Here is a 20,980-nt window from a genome sequence, read left to right as displayed (position 1 = left end):
ATAAACTGTTTTTTAACAGTTAATAAGCAATGTAAAGTTTATTGAAAATTAGTTTTCTTTTTTTGCAGATCACTCATGAATCGAGGGGGGGTATGGCAAAGAAAATTATATAAGATATTACTTTATTTTACAGAGTAACAGACTAGCTAGAGACAATGAATTAAGAGAAAATGATAAAGAACAGCTCCGAGCAATTTGTACACGAGATCCTCTATCTGAAATCACTGAGCAAGAGAAAGATTTTCTGTGGAGCCACAGGTAAGTGTTAAGATAGAGTCTCTGTTCCTTCTATTTCAGAAGAAAGAACTTCTGCCATTACCTATTAGAGTAAATAAAGCATAATTTACATGATTTTTAATTACAAACATTATCCTTTTTTGAACTGTGGGTATCGATCAGTATTTCTAGAAAATCATGCTGCATTGGTAATAACCTTGCAGATTGAAGGCTTTTTTAAAATTCTGAATCCTTAGTTTTAGATCAATTTAGTTGTGATTTAATTGGTCTAGATATTTTCATTTTTAGGAGTTCCTTCCATTTTTCTTACACTTCCTTAAAGTAATACTTATTTTCACTTCTGAAGAAATTATCCTGCAACTTGGTAAGTGTACCCTGGTTTATTTAAATAAGGCAGTTGCAGTGCATTTCTGTAGAAAGTTCATTTAAACATAAATTTTGTCCAGTGACCACAGTAGAAGTGGTAACTCTTCTCATGGTTCATGCCGAATAAGTAGATGAATAATAGGGGCTATATAGTGTTATAACATAAATTCATAATTTTCCCTAAATACCTGTCCTCCATTTGGGTTTTCCTTTAGTCTTCCATGCCATTATAACTGTATCTATGTACATATATGTGCAGCTATAGTGTTAAACACAGGTTTGTTTTGATTTTAAAGAAGGCTAGTAATGGTAAGAAGTTTTAAAAGTGTTTGGAACTTCTTAAAGATTGCATAGTCACAAATTTAGACATCTAGGCCTTTTGAATAACATGTAAGAATGTTTGTTTTGTTTTGTTTTGTCTTTTCCACACAGACACTATTGTGTAACTATCCCTGAAATTCTACCCAAATTGCTTCTGTCTGTTAAATGGAATTCTAGAGATGAAGTAGCTCAGGTAAATGCATGTTTGAGATTACTGAATAACTGTTGCACAAATTTGGTATGTCATTCAAATTGTTTTTTCTCAGAAAGTCTGCATAAGTATAAGAAATTAAATAGACTATGTTTTAAATTAATTAATAATGATAATACAGATGGTCCTCGACTTACCATGGTTCACCTTAAGATATTATTACTTTACAATGGTGAGAAAGTGAGATGCATTCAGTAGAAACTATACTTCAAATTTCGAATTTTGATCTTTTCTCAGGCTAGCAATATGTGGTAAAATAGTCTCTCCTGATACTGGGCAGCAGTAGCGAGCCAGAGCTCCCAGTCAGCCGGATGATCATGAGGGTAAACAACCAGTATCCTTACAACTATTCTGTACCCATACAGCCATTCTCCTTTTCACTTTCAGTACAGTGTTCAACAAATTGCATGGGATATTCAACACTTTATTATAAAATAGGGTTTGTGTTAAATGATTTTGCCCAGCTGTGGACTAAAGTAAGTGTTCTGAGCATGTTTAAAGTAGTCTAGGCTAAGCTATGATGTTCAGTAGATTATGTGTATTAAGTGCATTTTTGACTTGAAATATTTTCAACTTATGATAGGCTTATCAAGACATAAGCCCATTGTAAGTCGAGGAAGATCTGTATAGTAGAGAAAAATACTGTTTACATAACTTCCACTGATAAAATCAATTAGAACTAAACATTTTAAGCACTGAATTCATAAGGGGGGCTTTTATCTAATTTTAAAATAAGAAATTAAGACAATGTCTTAAGAGGGTTCATTCACAACTATCTTTGGTTTTTAAATATGATCTATTGTCTCACTCATACACAGATGTACTGCTTGGTAAAAGATTGGCCTCCAATCAAACCTGAACAGGCTATGGAGCTTCTGGACTGCAATTACCCAGATCCTATGGTTCGAGGTTTTGCTGTTCGATGCTTAGAAAAATATTTAACAGATGACAAACTTTCTCAGTACCTAATTCAGCTAGTACAGGTAAAATAGAAAAATAATGTTTTATTCTAAATCCATGCACCTTCCAACACCTACTGTATTAGCTGGGTTTATGCATTTTTAAAAGTCAGTTTTATTACCAGTAGTATCTGTTTTCTTCCTAAAAAATTTTTCTTTAAATCCAACCATGCAGAAACTGACCTTGATTGATGTAGAGTTGTTTTTATTTTTGTTTGTTTGTTTGTTTTTAATCACATAGGTCCTAAAATATGAACAGTATTTGGATAACCTACTTGTGAGGTTTTTACTCAAAAAAGCATTGACTAATCAAAGGATTGGGCACTTTTTCTTTTGGCATTTAAAGTAAGTCAAATTATTTTCCCATTTAATTCTTTATATATATATATATATATATATATAACTTGTATTCTCAGTTGATGTATAAATATGTATTACTTATATACTGTTGTTTTTGTTTGTCTAGAAGAGTTTTCCATACTGAAAGTATATTGTACCAGTGATGAACTTCCCTCAGCCTTTTCTCTTTAACATTAAGTAAGCAGTAAAATTAAAACTAAATTTTATACAAGAATGAGAGCTGAAATATTTTTAAAGATTTTGATTCTACTTTAAGCAAAGTAAAATTTGCTAGGTCCAGATTAATGTTGCAATTGATTTCACCATATGTGTGGATTAAGATATCCCCCCACCCCCAAAAAATCTTGCCTTGGAATTCAGAACAATAATGACAAATATCCCAAGTTTCTTACTAGAAAATAAGCTAATTAAGAATAAAAAATATTTTGCAGAATATGCTATATCTAATACACAAAGTGAGAGGTCATAAACCATGCACTTTTTTATAAATTTAGAAACAGATTTGTAATTAACATGATTTTTTAAATGTTAAAATAAATTTAAAATGGAATCTAGAAACTAGGTTTAAAATAACTTAAATTCAGGGACTTCCCTGGTGGCACAGTGATTAAGAATCCACCTGCCAATGCAGGGGACACCAGTTCGATCCCTGCTCCGGGAAGATCCCACATGCCATGCAGCAACTAAGCCCGTGTGCCACAACTACTGAGCCTGCGCTCTAGAGCCCGAGAGCCCTCGTGCCACAACTGCTGAGTCCTCGTGCCACAACTACTGAGCTCTCGTGCCACAACTACTGAAACCCATGCGTCTAGAGCCCGTGCTCTGCAACAAGAGAAGCCACCTCAACGAGAAGCATGCCTACTGCAATGAAGAGTAGCCCCCGCTCTCCACAACTAGAGAAAGCCTGTGCACAGCAACAAAGACCCAATGCAGCCAAAAATAAATAAATAATATAAATTTAAGAATAACTTAAATTCAGACACAGTACAGAAAAGGGACATGTACGCCAGAAGAGTCAAATAGTGTTCACTGAGCTCTTCACTCCCTCTCTATTCATTGTATTATTTTTGTGCCTAATTTCCTTTTTTCATGTTTATGTATTTTGTGCTAAGATTAGTAAATGAAAAGTAGTTGAAATAAACCTAAAATCTAGTTTTTTTAAAATTTATATTTCCAGGAACTACCTGAAACTCTTAATTGTTTTGCTTCTAAATGATAGGTTTTAAATGATTTAAAACCTGTCATTCGTTAGTATGATTGTATTAGTTAGTATTAGTTACATGATTATAACATTTTTTGAATTTAGAAAATGGGTTTCTTAAAAAAGGTTATGTGTATACTCATTAAAATCTCTCTCTCTCTCTCTCTCTCTCTCTCTCTCTCTCCCCCTCCCACTGACCTTTTAGATCTGAGATGCACAATAAAACAGTTAGTCAGAGGTTTGGCCTGCTTTTGGAGTCCTATTGCCGTGCATGTGGGATGTATTTGAAGCACCTGAATAGGCAGGTTGAGGCTATGGAAAAGCTCATTAACTTAACTGACATTCTCAAACAAGAGAAGAAGGATGAAACACAAAAGGTATGTGACTCTTCAGTTTGTTTTTCAGACTCCTTCATTGCAGTGGGGCAGGGTTATTTGAGAGCCCAGTATATATGAGCCCAGTATATGAGAGCCCAGTATATATGCCCAGTATATATGCAGGGCCTTAGAATTAGGCAGATTAAGATTTGGATCCAAGCAATGTAATGTTAGACACATTATTTAGTCTCTTGAGATTCATTTTCCTCATCTGTAAAATGGGAATAATACTTTCCTCATAGGGTTGATGTGAGAATTAAATCATACAAGATATGCAAAGCACCTCTCATAGTCCCTAGAACATGGGAGGTGCCCAGTAAATGTTAGTTCCCTCCTCTTTCCCTTCATTTCTCTTTTATATAGCCCTAAGTCTTTTTTTTTTATTTTTTTTATTGAAGTATAGTTGATTTACAATATTGTGCTAATCTCTGCTGTATAGCAAAGTGACTCAGTTATATACATATATATATTCTTTTTTTATATTCTTTTCCATTATGGTTTATCACAGGATATTGAATATAGTTCCCGTGCTATACATTAGGACCTTGTTGTTTAGCCCTAAGTCTTTTTTTTGGCTGTGTTGGGTCTTCGTTGCTGCGCACGGGCTTTCTCTAGTTGTGGCGAGCAGGGGCTACTCTTCGTTGTGGTGTGTGGGCTTCTCATTGCTGTGGCTTCTCTTGTTGTGAAGCATGGGTTCTAGGCACGCAGGCTCAGTAGTCGTGGCACGTGGGCTTAGTTTTACCGTGGCATGTGGGATCTTTCTGGACCAGGGCTCGAACCTGTGACCCTTGCATTGGCAGGCAGATTCTTAACCACTGCGCTACCAGGGAAGTCCCAGCCCTAAGTCTTAAAAATGATTTTTTCTTACTCTGTGTCATTTCTTTTCTTTTACTAATGACCCTGAAAATGAGTGGAAAGAAATTAGTTTCTATATTTCTAAGTTTAAAATGGACTCTTAGTCACACAGTAAATATATCACACACTTGAGTCACCTGCAGTCTTGCTTAGTGTACCTGAGGAACATGAAATGTAAAGGTTTTCATGACCTTTTCCTACTCCTTATCCTTTATTCAGTCCAACACACCCTACAGTAAAAAGTGAGATCATTCCTCACCTCTAGTGAAATGAAAAAAGAAAATCCCAGTTTATTAGTGAGTCCCCAAAGGACAGACAATGTAAATTAGTAGTACTGAATACATTTTTTCAACATTTTCATTAATGTTGCTTGAAGAAAAAAACAACTTTAAAAGAAAGTTACTGTATTAATCTAAATGTCATACAGTATGTGACTGAGTTGATTTTATTGAAATTGTGGTATGTAAGTTCAAATACAGGTTATTAGAAAATAATTGTATTGTTTCTGCTGCTGGAATTGTGAGCAAGAAGAAATTAGACTGCTTTGAAATAATAAAATTTATTATATTGTAACTAAGGTAAGAAAAAAGAAATTAGATATTAGTTAAATTTGTAAATATAAGCATTTCTTCTAAAGTGAAGTTTTCATATCACAGATTGGCTGTGATACAGTGGATTAAAAAAGTGATTAAAAAAGGATGTTTCTTTCCACTTATGCACTAGAACCTTGAGTATAGAATGAGACTTTTCCCAACAATTTCTTTTAGACTCACTAGACCTTTTTTATTGAACAGAGAATGTGGTGTTTTCTGCAAAGCTTAAAAGTAAGGTTATTAAGCTAATGTGATATCTCCACAGTTTTTCCTCTAGAACAAAGGTCAGCAAACTTTTTCTTAAAAAGCTAGATAGTAAATATTTTAGACTTGGTAGACCATGCAGTTTGTTGTAACTACTCAGCTCTGCTATTCTAGTGTGAAAGCACCAATATTTAAGTGAATGGGCATGACTATATTCTAAGGCAATTTGACTTACAAAAACTGGCAACTGACTTACAAGCCATAGTTGACCAAGCCCTGCTCTAGAGCCAGAACACTGCCTCGGTCAGCATGCAGAGCTTTTGTCACAGGAAAGTGCACAGTACTGTCACTCTCACCTCTCTGAGTTGTGCAGCTCTGTGTTATAGAAACCCTTCTAATTAGAATGCAGCCAATCCAGGATATGGATTCAAAGACTACACAATAATGAGGTTCCAGTGTATAAAAGAGATTAGCAATTAGTTTTACCTTTATCAAATCAACTTCTAACCATGATTATGCTCATTTATCAGGTACAGATGAAATTTTTAGTTGAGCAAATGCGGCGACCAGATTTCATGGATGCTCTACAGGGCTTTCTGTCGCCTCTAAACCCTGCTCATCAGCTGGGAAATCTCAGGTAAGGTACTTTATTGGAAGTTTTATTGATACATTTAAACAAGTACTTTCTCTGGAGAACGTCTTGAAAAAGTCAGAATGTCATTGTGTTCAATAATATATGCTTGTCTCTCTCCTTTTCCTACCCTGCAAAATAAGGGTAGTAAAATTTTCTTAAGTTCAGACCTGCATTTATTCAGAATGAGTTTTTACTACTTTAATAATAGAATTTAAAACTTTTTATGGCCAGAATTTCTGGTATCATTGGATAAGAAATGGAATGTAATAGCTGTAAAACAAATGAGATGTCCCTATATTTGTGGAAAATTCATATTCCATTTATAAGAAATTTTTAAGCTTAATATGTATTTTTTCTTTATACTACCTCAGAAATTAATTCATAAATAAAACTGAGGAGAAAGTTTAAAATTGTTATAACACTTCAAAAAGCTGTATAGTATATATATTTTAAAATAAATTGAGGCTACAAAGAATAACAAAGCTAAGGTGCCTAGTAAATTTTTCAACTATTTTAAAGGCTTGAAGAGTGTCGAATTATGTCCTCTGCAAAAAGGCCACTGTGGTTGAATTGGGAGAACCCAGACATCATGTCAGAATTACTCTTTCAGAACAATGAGATCATCTTTAAAAATGGGGATGGTAAGGAAGAATATTAATGGACTTATGATGCATGAATTTAGTTATATTTTTATATACAGGATATTTATGAACCCTGAAGATTATTGAAAGCCATTTAAGGAATATGCATGTGGTAAAATATATAATATTAAGCAAATGTCTTAACCTTTAGAATATGTATTTATAATTATTGAAAAGGAAAGAAGTACTAGGTTTAGAATCAGAAGGCCTGAAAATCATTTTGTTCAGCTGTGTATCCATTCACTCCATAAATATTTGACATGCTAGGCCCTGAAGTTGTAAGAATACACAAAACAGAATCCCTGCCCTCTTATAGAGTTTACAGTCTAGCAGGGAAAAGAGACATTAAACAAATAACTACAAAAACAAAATTACAACCCTGGTACAAAGGAAAAGTGTAGTCTGCTGAGGAATCATAAAAGAAGGTCCTAATTTATTTGGAGAACAGGCTGTGGGGGAATACATTTTTATATACTAAACAAATGTATCATTGATGGGTTTTCATTAGGAAATGACCTTTCAGCGCTGAATTCTGTTAATCCAAATATTTTAATATAAACATGTTCAAGTTTAAGGATTCAGAAAAATAAGTAATTTAAATATTTTAATTTAATTTTTTTATGAAATACATGCCACGTTATCCTACATTGTTATACAGATGTGTTTATGCAGATACTTTAGAAATGGGTTAAAGACTAAGATTATTGCTTCCTTACAGATTATTTTGAAGAGCAAACATAGTTCTGTATATTTTCTGTTTGAAAACATTGTGATGAAGTGATACTCAAATTTGTGCTTGTGGCATTAAGTGTTGGTATACATATTCTTTGAATTTCAGATTTACGGCAAGATATGCTAACACTTCAGATTATTCGCATTATGGAAAATATATGGCAAAATCAAGGTCTTGATCTTCGGTAGGTAACCAATAAGACAACATGTATGCTGAAAGTTATCCTGAAAAAGTAAACCATTAGTAAATTTTAATTGTAAAATATATTAATTATAAACAATATAGAGGCATATATCTATAAATAAATGTATGGAGTGATAATTAACACTAGTTGATTACACTGTGGTACTTTCTATTTGTCCTCTTCTTCCTTGGCTTAGAATAGCTAATGAGATTCAGCTAGGTAAGAAGAGCTATTTCCAATAAGCTGATAAAGACTCTGCAACTGGTCACTAACAATCTTTCCTTGGTATCTGCAGGAGATTGGTTCCAGGACCACCGCCAATGCCAGAGTCCACGGATGCTCAAGTCCCTTATATAAAATGGCGTAGTATTTGCATATAAGCTGTGCACATCCTCCTGTATACTTTGTCATCTCTAGGTTACTTATAATGCCTAGTGCAATGTAAAGGCTATGGAAATAGTTGCCAGGGCACAGCAAATTCAAGTTTTTCTTTTTGGAACTTTCTGGATTTTTTTCCCCAAATGTTTTCCATCTGCAGTTGGTTGAATCCAAGTATCCAGAATCCTCAGTTATAGAGGGCCAACTGTATTTAGGAACAGGACATAGGAGACAAGAGACACAAAAGGCCCCATTTTTTATTCAGAAGATAAAGAGTTTAAAAGAAGGTTTCTTTCATTATATAAGTTTTCTAATTCTAAAACTTTATAAATTCTCTAATCTTGAGTCAGTTTTTCAGCAAAATTTATGAAAGCAACTAATCTTAAAGTTTCTGCCATTTTGTTGGTTTCTGCCCAACCTTCCCAGTTATCAGCATCATCTCCAAGTTTTCTATCCTGCCACATCTTCTCCTAGTCATTTTTGTGTCTAATATTTTATCCTTCTTTTACTTGTCCCTTTGCAAATTCAGGCAAAGTCCACCCTCTTCAAAAGTACTTTTGTCTGTAACTCTGGTAATTACAATATTTAATTGTAAATTAGTAGCTATACAAAAAAGTATCTAAAGTTAAATGAGCTATACAAAAAAGTATCTAAAGTTAAATGAGCTAGATCGTTGGAAAGTAAGTTGTATCTTTGGAAAGTTGTTACGTTTTTTAACTTAAGTAAATTTAAATTTATATTTAATATAAATATTAAATATAAATTTAATATAAATTTAAATATAAATTTAAAAATTAAATTTTAACTTAAGTAAATTTAAATTTAAACTTAAGTAAATTTAACTTAAGTAAATTTAAAATTTTTATAAAGTTTAATATCTTTAATAATAAGCTTGTAGGACTATGTAACGCTTTAAACTATGAGCATGTTCAACAGTAATAAAATTAAGAGAAAATGCTCAGGAGTACCACCTTAAGAAATTCCTTTATTTACCAGAGCAGATAGAAGAAAAGATTCCACAAGGAAAATGGTCAAAAGGGTAGGAAGACCAGAGTAAGTGATTCACAGAACCCAGAAAAGGGGAGAGATTCACAAACAGTTTACAGTATCAGGTGCTTCAGGAGTTATAAGAACTATGAAAAAGGCCTTAGATTTGATGATTCATGGTTAGCTTTAAGAAGAGTTGAGTCAGTAGAGTGATAGAAATTAAGCTACAAGGAATTAAGTGAGAAAAGAAAAATAAGTTTAGACTGTTACTCTTTTAGGAATTTAGGAAGTACAGGAAAGGTGGAAAGAATGGACAGTAGCATATGAGAACAGGAGAGCAAGAAAAACCATACTTCAGTACTTATGTGCCAATGGGCATATTAGGTGCTTTTTTTCCATTGTCTCTTTAAATCCTCACATCTCTACCCTTGATTACATGTCCTTTTTAATATTACATGTGATGAATGGGAAATACCCATAAAGCACTTCAACTGCACACCAAAGTATGGTTGTATCAAGGAAAAATCATTGGTGGGTTATTTGAGTTGTGGGCTAAACTAACTGCTTTTATCATGGAACATCATTTTTACTTAAAGAATAACTAACAGACAAGCTATGATTATTCAGACATGGATATTTGGTAAACATTTTCTTGAAAATGAACAATATGAGACTCTTCAGGGAGAACAACTGACAGTATTTGTTGTCAAAAATCAAATTTAAGCTTTCAAGTAAAAATTAGAATTTTGAAAACCTTGTATCTATTGCTATGAGCTTCCCCAAAATTAAAGACTTTTCTGATGAGATCAGTGATAATGTTAACAATTGTGATTTTTTTTAGTTGGTATAATGAAAAGGAGATCAACATTTGGAAGATCTCCATAACTCAGTGAACTAATATCTTCCAAATGACCAATATAGGATATTATAAAGTCATATATGGGTAGAAATTCCATTCAGAGGCAAGATAAACAAATGGGTCTTCATGTAACAGAGTATGAAAAGTTTACTGTTATGGTTTCACATTCCACATTGCAACTTAAGAAACTATCTCTTGTCAAGTTTTGGAACAGTAGGAAAGAAAAATATGTACAATTATCTGAAAAAGGCTATTACTCCCTTTTCCAAATACATATCTGTGCGAGGCCAGATTTTCTTCATATGCTTCAGTCAAAACATTGCATTAGATTGGATACAAAAGCATTCATGAGAAGCCAGCTGCATACTATTAAGCCAGACATTAAAGAAATTTGAAAACATGGGAAACAATGTCACTCTTCTAAGTTTTTTTTGTTTGTTTTTAGGGTTTTTGTTTTGTAAAAGATAGTATTTTTTATATAACTAAGTATAAATATTACTTTAAATGAATTAATGAATATTTTAATTTTAAAATTTTCTCCATTTTAATGTCTAATGTCAATAGATATAACCCAAATAAATAAAAGCTTTTTGGTATCCTTGATAATTTTTAAGAGTTTAAAGGAGTCCTGAAACCAAAAACTTGAGAACTGCTACCCTAAGGTATTGTTTAGATGTCAGTTAAACATCTTTAAATTCACCCATTATTTTTAAAGTCATAAATGTTTATAAACTTTGAATAGCCACAATAATTTTCTTCATGCTTTTCTCATATACAATTAAATGCTTTCACAGTTGGAGGTTATAATAAATGATGGCAGATAATTTGATTTTTCTAGGAATATCTGTCATGTTGTAATAAAAGAAAAGTAAAACTAGGTTAAAGGAGTAAAGGTCATGCATGAAAAATTTGCAAATAGAATATTCCTGTATTAGCCTTGCTATTTTAGGGAACGCCCTTCGAGTTGCTAGATGGAATGATGCTCGATTCATCAATCTCCTAATAAAACCAATTAGATCTTCACATTAAAAAAAAGATAAAATATTTGCTGTTTTAAAATCCCATCATTTAACTGCAGTCTTGTTCCTTTTTCAGAATGTTACCTTATGGTTGTCTGTCCATTGGTGACTGTGTGGGACTTATTGAGGTGGTGAGAAATTCTCACACTATTATGCAAATTCAGTGTAAAGGAGGCCTGAAAGGTGCCCTGCAGTTCAACAGCCACACACTACATCAGTGGCTCAAAGACAAGAACAAGGGAGAAATGTGAGTTTATTCTTTTCTTTCTATGCTAGTAGAAGTTTGTATCTGATAGACAAGATTTTTAATGGTTGTGTATATTTCTTTGAGTTAGACCAGAAAAGAAAAAAAAAAACTGTATTTACATTGGAAAAAGATATGTTCAACCTTTGAAATATTTGAGGTTATTGAGTTTAAATGATCAGAATTGCTTATAATTTGGTGAAATCCTGTACATTCACCTTAAGAATCTAAAATGTGTTTTTCTTAGTGCTTATTCTTTTTTTAAAAGCTAAGGTTAAATTAATTAAAATTAAAAATTTTACTCCTAATTCATTGTTAAAATGATTAGAAAAAATTTATTTTAATGACATAAGTATTTTTTCACTATAATAAGAATTATGCTTTGGTCAGAGAATATCTAGAAATTTTCTTAGAAACCTTTGAACACTTGAGAATCCCAGAGTTCCTCAGATCTTCAAACATAATTACTTCCTCCCCCTAATGTCAGTGATTGTTTTCATTGTTTTAATACAGACTTTACTAAAAACTTTGACCATCTTTTCCCAGTTTGGACTGGATCATTCTGTATTTCCATACTAACTCAAAGGTGTTTATTTCTTCTTTGTAGATATGATGCAGCCATCGATCTATTTACACGTTCATGTGCTGGATATTGTGTTGCTACCTTCATTTTGGGAATTGGAGATCGTCACAATAGTAACATCATGGTTAAAGATGATGGACAAGTAATAGCTTCCTCTTTTAAATGTGTCAACATTCTTTTTTTTTAATATTTATTTTTTTACTTATTTATTTGGCTGCACTGGGTCTTAGTTGTGGCATGCGGGATCTTCGTTGCGGCATGTGGGATCTTTTAGTTGTGGCATGCAGGATCTTTAGTTGCAGCATGAGGGATCTTTTAGTTGTGGCATGTGGGATCTAGTTCCTTGACCAGGGATCAAACCCGAGTCCCCTGCATTAGGAGCACGGAGTCTTAGCCACTGGACCACCAGGGAAGTCCCTCGACATTCTTAAATTTACTAATTCAGGACATTGTATTTCTGCATTTGTCAAACTATAACATAATTTCTTATTTTTGAAAGCTGTTTCATATAGATTTTGGACACTTTTTGGATCACAAGAAGAAAAAATTTGGTTATAAACGAGAGCGTGTGCCATTTGTTTTGACACAAGATTTCTTAATAGTGATTAGTAAAGGAGCCCAAGAATGCACAAAGACAAGAGAATTTGAGAGGTAAGTTCAAGACATCAAAAGCACAAAATAAAGAATTCTTGCTGCTCTACCAAAACAATCGATATTTTTCAAGCAATTTAAAAATAAATGTTTTATTAACATTGTAGCATAAACTGGATATTTTATTGTGTTTATTTTTATTTATTTATTGTGTAATGCTGTGAAGGAAATGGAAAGAAAAACCAGTTTAATTTATTGATTTAGTTAAGGCCTAAAAAGAAAGTGATCCTTAAACTTCATAGTACATTAAAAGTTTTTGTTCACTGCCGTTTAAAAATTGGATTCCACCTTCTCTTTATTAACAAATCATGTATAGTGCTTCAAACAACACTTTTTAGTCATACAATCTGAGGAATTCAGTCAACCATCAATACCATGTTTATTCATAATTTTTCTTAACCACCATATGGGGTATCATTAGTCTATCTTAAACCTTAAAGTACTTTTAAAAACCTTTTATAAAATTCTCTTTTATCTATAACTCAGTCCTGGCCCTAACCTAATCCCTAGAGGCTTTAGTATGGACCAGTTCATACATTTAATAAATCCTTATTAAATTGCTAATGTGCCAGGCATTCTTTTAGGGGCTGATGATAGAGCAGTAAACAAAGTGCTTATGGACTCAGAGTTCACATTCTGGTGTCAGGTAAAGGGAACAGAAAGTGTTGGTAAGAGGAGTAGGGAGAAGAATGCTGTATTTTATAGTTTTGTCCAAGAAGGCCTCTCTAACTTTGTGACATTTGAGCAGAGACCCGAAGGTATTAACACGTTTTACTCCATACTAACCAAACTGTTCTTATTACTTGTAGGTTTCAGGAGATGTGTTACAAGGCTTATCTAGCTATTCGGCAGCATGCCAATCTCTTCATAAATCTTTTCTCAATGATGCTTGGCTCTGGAATGCCAGAACTACAGTCTTTTGATGATATTGCATACATTCGAAAGACCCTAGCTTTAGATAAAACTGAGCAGGAGGCTTTGGAATATTTCATGAAACAAATGAATGATGCACATCATGGTGGCTGGACAACAAAAATGGATTGGATCTTCCACACAATTAAGCAGCATGCTTTGAACTGAAATGATTAAGAAACTGAAAGCTCAGTATCTGGATTCTATACTGCACTGTTAATAACTGTCAACAGGCAAAGACTGATTGCATAGGAATTGCACAATCCATGAACAGCATTAGAATTTACAACAGGAACAGAAATAAAATACTATATAATTTAAATAATGTAAACGCAAACAGGGTTCGATAGCACTAAAATAGTTTATTTCAAAATTAAGCTTTAGAATAATGCGCAATTTCATGTTATGCCTTAAGTCCAAAAAAGGTAAACTTTAAAGATTGTTTGTATCTTTTTTTAAAAAACAAAACAAAACAAAAAAAAACCCAAAATATATAGAAATGATGGAGAAGGAAAAAGAATGATGTTCTTTTTTTGTCTTGCAAATGTTTTATGTTTTGAAATGTGGACACAACAAAATCTATTATTGCATTAGGTCCAAGTAAACTGGAGTTTGATGTTAAATTACACTAAGATTGGAAAATAATGAAAATTTTTATTTTTCCATTGCTGTTCAATTTATAGTTTGAAGTGGGTTTTTGACTCCTTGTTTGATGAAGAAAAATGCTTGGGGTGTAAGGGACTCTTGAGATTTCATCAGAGACTTTTCCTTTTTAATAAATCAAACCTTTTGATGATTTGGGGTCTTATCTGCAAAGTTTGGGAAGCAGTCACAAATGAGACCTGTTATAAGGTGGTGTTTTGGGGTTTTTTTTCTGGACAGTATTTACAAGAATCTGATTCTTATTTCCCAGGGAAATTCTGGGCTCCCACAAAGTAAATAATCATCATAGAGAAAGAATGAGCAGGAATAATTCTTGCTCCAGAATTGTACAGTATTCACCTTAGATTTTTTTTTCTCCTTTTGCAATGAATTGAATACATTTTTCATGCATGTTTTCCAGAAAATAGAAGTGAGTATTAATGTTATTAAAAAGATTATTTTTTTTATTAAAGGCTATTTATATTATAGAAACTATCATTAATATATATTCTTTATTTACATGATCTGTCCCATAGTCATGCATTGTTTTGCACCCCAAATTTTTTATTGTTTGTAGCAGCATGGTCAGCGTTTCTCTTGATCTGTGGGTGAGGCTCAGGCACTATCCCATTTATACCAATGACTAGTGTATAACTACTTAAGGAAAACAGATGAAAGTTCCTCCTCTTTCCTTTTATTTTCTTCTGTTTTCACTTGAATCCCCCATCTTCCATCCTCTTTTATAGTTGAGAATGCCTCAACCATATGAAATTAGTTACCAAAATTAACACAATTTAGACTATCTTCCTGATTGCTTAACCCCTCTACCAAGGTATGTTCATGAATAATACTTTATAATAGGGGGAATAGAAACCATGAACTTTTTACCTTTTTAGCCTATTTATTCAGTATCTCCATAAGAAAATTAGGGCCTTAAACCATTTTAAGATCATGTCCCATTTCCGAGTTGTCAGGACTCACTCTCCAACTTTATTAAATTGCATTTGAGCACAGGATACATTCTTAAACATTTTGAAAAACATTAACCCAAGATGTAGGGGCTAAGGCTAGTTATCACTCTACAATCTGATATTTTACTCAGTATTTCAAATGAATGATTAATGCCCTAGGACATAGCTTTAGCAAATGTCCAGGTGCCACACCAGAAAAAGTGCAATAATTTACTGACAGTTTTCTAGACTAGGCATATTATTGGAGTACAACTTTATGAAGACTGCACATTTTATACAGCATCACTTAAAAAATATTCATTTATGAAATTAGTTACCTATAGTAGAAGTCTTGAATAGTGAACGGGACTCTAATACAAATACTCTTAATATTTGACTATTTTAGAACCCTAAAGGGCATAATTACTGGAGATTTAGGTACCTCACTAAAGCATGTACATAATATTGCCAGCAAGAAAAATAAATTTGGGAACTTATTTAGGGAACTTACTTCCCTAAACTGTCTTAGAATAGTTAAGAAGAATTTAAACTTTGTTTTAAGCAGGAGACCAGATAGATTCTTTTGCAGATACAGATTTCATAACATTAAAATTTCATGATTAACAATTAGTGTCTTTTAGAGTTATTCAGTTAATACATACTAACATCCCAGTATTTTCTATATCAGGGATTAATTACAGGAAAACTCAGTGAAATGGTACAAATCTGAAGCTTTGATGGTGGAATCTGAAGTTTTTAACAGAGAACTGTGTTTTACTGAGTGCCAAAAAAGCTTTGAGCTTCCTTGCACAAAGTTTATACAATTTTTGCATTTTTCACATCAGTCCAGATAGTTCCCCTTCCCCTAGGACCTCTCCACCATTAAAACACAAGCCACATAACTTTTATCATTTACGTTTATTTTTAAGTTATTACAACCAAATTAATTCCGTTTGAAGAAATGTAGACAAATTCTATAAAGAATATACATTAAATGAACTAGCTAAATGCAAAGTACATTTCAAACAAATCCAAGCAGAGTTTATGTAAACAACCTTAAAAATAAGGGAAAATGGATAGGTAGTACCCAGAAGGCAAGGAACCAGAAATTGAATTAAATGCTACATGGGGTGACTAGGATATGTTTCAAGTCAGTGATAATATAGCTACTTCCAGGTACTTGAGTATCAGAGATCAATTCCAGTTGGTCAGTTTCTATGGCTGACCATCCTTGTCATTGAATGTGGTATAACTGAGTATTGGCTCAACAATTTCATTTGGTCACTTGAGCAATATTTCCTTCAATGACTATTTTGGAGAAAAGAAGAAAATCAGGTTTAAAGAAAATAAAACTAATTTAAACACATTCTAGCAAGAAATAATCAACTATTTGAAAATCATGCTTTAACTTTTTATCATTCTCAGCTATATAAAATCATTTATTTTGAAGATTTTTAGAATGCTGTTAATTTAAAATCTGTTACTCATGTTGTGGAATTTGGTTTTTTAAAAAGATGTTTCTAATTGGGTTTTTTAAAGAAGAATGGAATTTGGTCACTATTTTACGATAGAACCTAAGCTTTTTGTGGTTCTTAGTGTCCTCTGTAAAACTTAGTGTCAAAGTAATCAACTTTGAGGTTTTTCCCTTCTAATCTGCTTTATATTACAAGCCCTTTAGGAAATGGGAACCTGGTGAATATACAATGAATTGTAAAATATTTTAATGTGTAACTTTTTCAACTGTGAAACTATGACTATTGGTTTTTTGAAGAAAACAGCTGCTGATAAAGTATTTTGTGTAAAGTGTAGTTCTTATTAATCAGGAAAATAATCAATTACTTGATTAGAATGTATATACCCTCTTGGATTTTATTTTAAATGGATTGGTGATTTTCAAATAGGTAAAACACAGTCCATCTGTATTTTTTTTCCATCAAAAATCTAGTGATTTGGCATTTATTAAAAAAATTATGAGCAGCCTATTTTAAAGGCACCATGGAAATTTCACAGTACATAAACTTGGGTTTCTTAATGATTTGTAAATCCATTTAATTCATATCATGACCAGTAGCTCATGCTTGCCAACTTTTGAAGAAATTTAATTTCCAGCATTATTTTAAAATCAGCAAGTTAACTTTTTCTGAATGTTATAAGTTCCTTTTGTTTCTGTATCTGCACAAACTGCAGACCTGGGCTGGACCCACACATTCAAAATCCACCTTAAAAATTGATTTTGATGTCCAAGACATCACTAAAATACTTCAGTTTAAAGACCATATGTGGTGTTATGGATTGTGGTGCTTCTACCATTCAAAAACAACTTTCATACTTCAGATGTTTTTGAGAAGAGGGGAATGTGGAGGGAGGAGTTGCTTGAATGAATTACATCCTTCATATCCATCCTGCTCAGATCGGGCACTAAGAGATGGCTGCAAGTTGTGAGAGTATATTGTGCGTACATGAGGGAATTAACTCTTCATCAAGGATGGGATTGTGAAGGCTGAACTATATAATTTAGCACTGATAGAATCCTCAGACAATATCAATAATTCTTGGTGACAGAGAATAATACAGCTGGGCTGTTTTTTAAAATATAAAGACAAACCATTTTTATTTTTTAATTATTACATTAAAAATTGTAAATGTATCTTATGTGCCATGGCCTGGGAAGCCTTTTTTCTTTTCTCTTCAAAGTTATTTTCACTTTCTGAAAAGAATATAGTGTTTAGCTTACGATAACTATGGTCCTGATAAAATTGGATGGGTAACTCTACCTCAGAAGGTTAATAAGGAAAAAAAATAGATGAGTCAATAATTCAGTACTTCCGGCTCTGATACGACAGAAATTTGCAGGGCACTGTATTTTAGATTTATAAAGTCAGAGTTGGCATGCCTTGTTTTTAATGGCATTGGAGACATTAAGAAAAAATTTGTGTTAAAATTTAATCTTTGCTCCAACCATTAGGAAAAGGCAGTAGTGCCAGGAGGTTCATGGTACTGGCTTCTTGAATTCGGCATTTGAAATTAGTTTTGTTTTCTTTATTATTAGTGAAATTGGTGTGTGTATATTTGCAGACATTTCTATTTGTATACACAGTGCTTGCTAGCCCTAGTCAAGAGGCATCCTTTATAAAAGGTGTAAACATCAAGGTTCTAAAACTCAGAAGAGTTTAAAATTGATTAGGAGTTTCCCAAGTTGGGATGTTAGTTTTTAAACAAGCTTATTTCCTTCAAGTACTCCACTTGAGTAAGGTTTTGCACTTTTTATCAATGCAGCGCCATTCCTTTTGCTTGGTTTTAGATATGTTCATATTTCAGCCATGCTAGGTAGCATAAAGTGATAGTTACGAGCCATAAGAAAATCTTAACGACTTAATTTTTACACAACTACATTTAAGAGTTTTAGCAGGGAAGAAAAAAGTAAAATCAGTCCACTGTACATATTAGTGTAGTTTGGTAGCTGATTTTCACTACCAACAGTAGACTCCAGTCCTCATGTTGGTAAGTATGGGGAGGGTAATGCATTTTGTAAGCATTAAATTAAGTTTATGAATCTATCTAAAACATTATTTAATCTCTCACTACAATAATTTTGTGGTTATGCTAAGAGCCATGTATACTTTTAGGTGATTCATTCTTTTGTTAATCCTAGAATAGCAAGGAGGCAGAAAACCTTCACTGTTTTATTATTTTCTCAGAATATCTTTAATAAGGCTAAACTCCTTAATTCTAGTATAAATTTCCAAATGTGGTCACTATCCACTGATTTCATAAGAAAAATCCTCTTATCAGATTTATGTTCCTAAGAGTACTGGACAGCTTGGCCTTCATCTGATTTGTAGAAATGTTTTTGGCTATGGAACCAAAGTTTCTAATGCAGTTAATGGTTTCAATGTGACTCAGTCCTCAGACTTTATTGGATTGAATAAAATCTAAAGGAATGTATGCTTTTAGAACGTAACATCTTGGGAATGTGGCACTACCCAAATTAGAGTACTGATACATCAACTGTTGACTTTGGAAGCTTCAGAAAGGAGTTCCCATCACCCTCTTTGGCCCGATTTATTGTAGCAAATCTATTTCACTACATTTTGTCATTCAGTGAGTTGGAGTCCTGTGGTATACTGCATTAGTTACGAGGAAAATGTTTTTAAATGTTCTTTTAATGATGGCCCAAAAAGTATTTGACACAGCAAGTGCATGTGTTATTGTACTGAGAATATAGAATAATACAGTGTCACTAAATTTAAGACCTCTCCCCAGTCTTGCTGTTCCTGGCAAGAAGTTTGGCCTGTGACTGCACTTACTGTTTATGCTCATCAGAAACTGTCAATGTCTGCTTTACTTTAACTTTGCAGTCTGTAACGTCACGCTGTTTATTAAAAAAAATATTACTTTGACTTGTGTCCAAACAGTCCTTAGTGTACTATATGTTAAACAAAAAACTGTGATAATTATATTTTGCCATTTCTTTTTAATACTTAACAGCACACCAGTGTTGCTAATAATCAAAATTTAGCTGAATTTGAGTTCTTGTCAATAATGACTAAGTATAGTTGACTAAAAACCTGAAACTATTATGCCTTAAAAGCCAATTTTTCTGTCCCAGTAAAGTGATGAATATTAGAGAAATACCTGTTTAAATATTAACTTCCTTTAAGCATGAAGAATTATGTGCTTGTATTTTAAGCAGAAATATATGTGTACACATACATGTATGAATGTGTTTGTATGTGTGGACAGACTTTTTCCCAAGTCAGTTGATGACTAGAACCTAAAAGTGAAGTTCAGCTAGAAGCAAACTGGTTTTGCATTCAGCTATCATAAACCTTGCAAAAGGTAAGTCTGGGCTTTTCTTGGACCAGTAATTCACATGGGCATTGATATTTAGTACTTCTAAGCAATTCACAGCAAATAATTGCTAAAATTTTGTTTATTTTCCAAATGGTTAGAGTGACTTTGAGTTAACATTGTTGTAAACTGACTTTGTTCTTCAAGCATAATGTCTCTCTTTCCTGAGATGGACCAAGTAGCCACTAAATAAATGGAAAATTGTAGTATTTGAAACACTTTAGGTTTCACACTTTCATGCACTTCAGGTTTCAGACTGTTTTGAATTTGTTAGAAGAAAAATCCAAAGAACTGCATATTGTTAGATGGTTGTCAAACTTACTAAGAAATGGAATAGATATGTGCCCTTAATTTAAGAAATCTAGAGAATCTCAATTTGCAGAATGATTTAAAGTGTGTATGCATACCTATATTTTATTATGGGGAAGTCTTTGGCATACAAAATAATTTATTACGACCTTTTTAAACATCATGTTCTGGACCTTAAATGCCTATGATATTTATCCAAGAGAAGGTGGGGAGGAATCCTTTCCTGCAGCTCCCTACCCCAGCCCCTATACCCAGCTGTCCAACAAAAGGTACCAAGACCGCTTGAATTTATTTTTAATAAGAATTGTGTATACTTAAGCTTTACAATATGATGATTTGATATACATAGTGAAATGATTGCTACAGTCAAGCCAATTAACGTATCATCTCCTCACATAGTTACCTTTTGTGTGTGTGCGTGATGAGAGCACCTAAACTCTATTCTCTTAGCAAATTTCCAGTATTCAATACAGTATTATTAACTATAGTCATCATGCTGTACATTAGATCTCGAGATGTATTCATCTTATAACAAAGTTCGTACCCTTTAACCAACATCTCCCAATTTCCCCCACCTCCCCACCCCTGGTAACCAGCATTCTGCTCTCTGCTTTCTATGTATTTGACTTTTTTAGATTCTACATATAAGTGAAATGCAGTTTTTTCTTTTCTGTGTCTGAATTATTTTACTTAGCACAATGCCCTCCAGGTTCATCCAT

General features: G+C 33.0%; 1 protein-coding gene across 1 annotated transcript in view; it reads left to right on the top strand.

Moving 5' to 3' along the window:
- PIK3CA (phosphatidylinositol-4,5-bisphosphate 3-kinase catalytic subunit alpha) overlaps positions 1-16,954 on the top strand; it is a 110,689-nt gene extending 93,735 nt beyond the window's left edge. The window contains exons 10-21 of the mRNA XM_082839010.1: positions 134-258; positions 1,036-1,117; positions 1,954-2,118; positions 2,336-2,439; positions 3,861-4,032; positions 6,215-6,321; positions 6,838-6,959; positions 7,798-7,876; positions 11,196-11,366; positions 11,971-12,088; positions 12,446-12,597; positions 13,407-16,954. Coding sequence (XP_082695136.1) covers positions 134-258; positions 1,036-1,117; positions 1,954-2,118; positions 2,336-2,439; positions 3,861-4,032; positions 6,215-6,321; positions 6,838-6,959; positions 7,798-7,876; positions 11,196-11,366; positions 11,971-12,088; positions 12,446-12,597; positions 13,407-13,677 — 1,668 coding nt within the window. The 3' untranslated portion in view covers positions 13,678-16,954. The remainder of the gene's footprint in view (positions 1-133; positions 259-1,035; positions 1,118-1,953; positions 2,119-2,335; positions 2,440-3,860; positions 4,033-6,214; positions 6,322-6,837; positions 6,960-7,797; positions 7,877-11,195; positions 11,367-11,970; positions 12,089-12,445; positions 12,598-13,406) is intronic.
- The last annotated feature ends 4,026 nt before the right edge of the window (positions 16,955-20,980 follow it).

Source organism: Leucopleurus acutus (assembly GCF_964270905.1).
Source record: "Leucopleurus acutus genome assembly, chromosome: 5".
NCBI classification, from domain to species: domain Eukaryota; kingdom Metazoa; phylum Chordata; class Mammalia; order Artiodactyla; family Delphinidae; genus Leucopleurus; species Leucopleurus acutus.
This window is presented reverse-complemented; position numbering and strand designations above follow the sequence as displayed.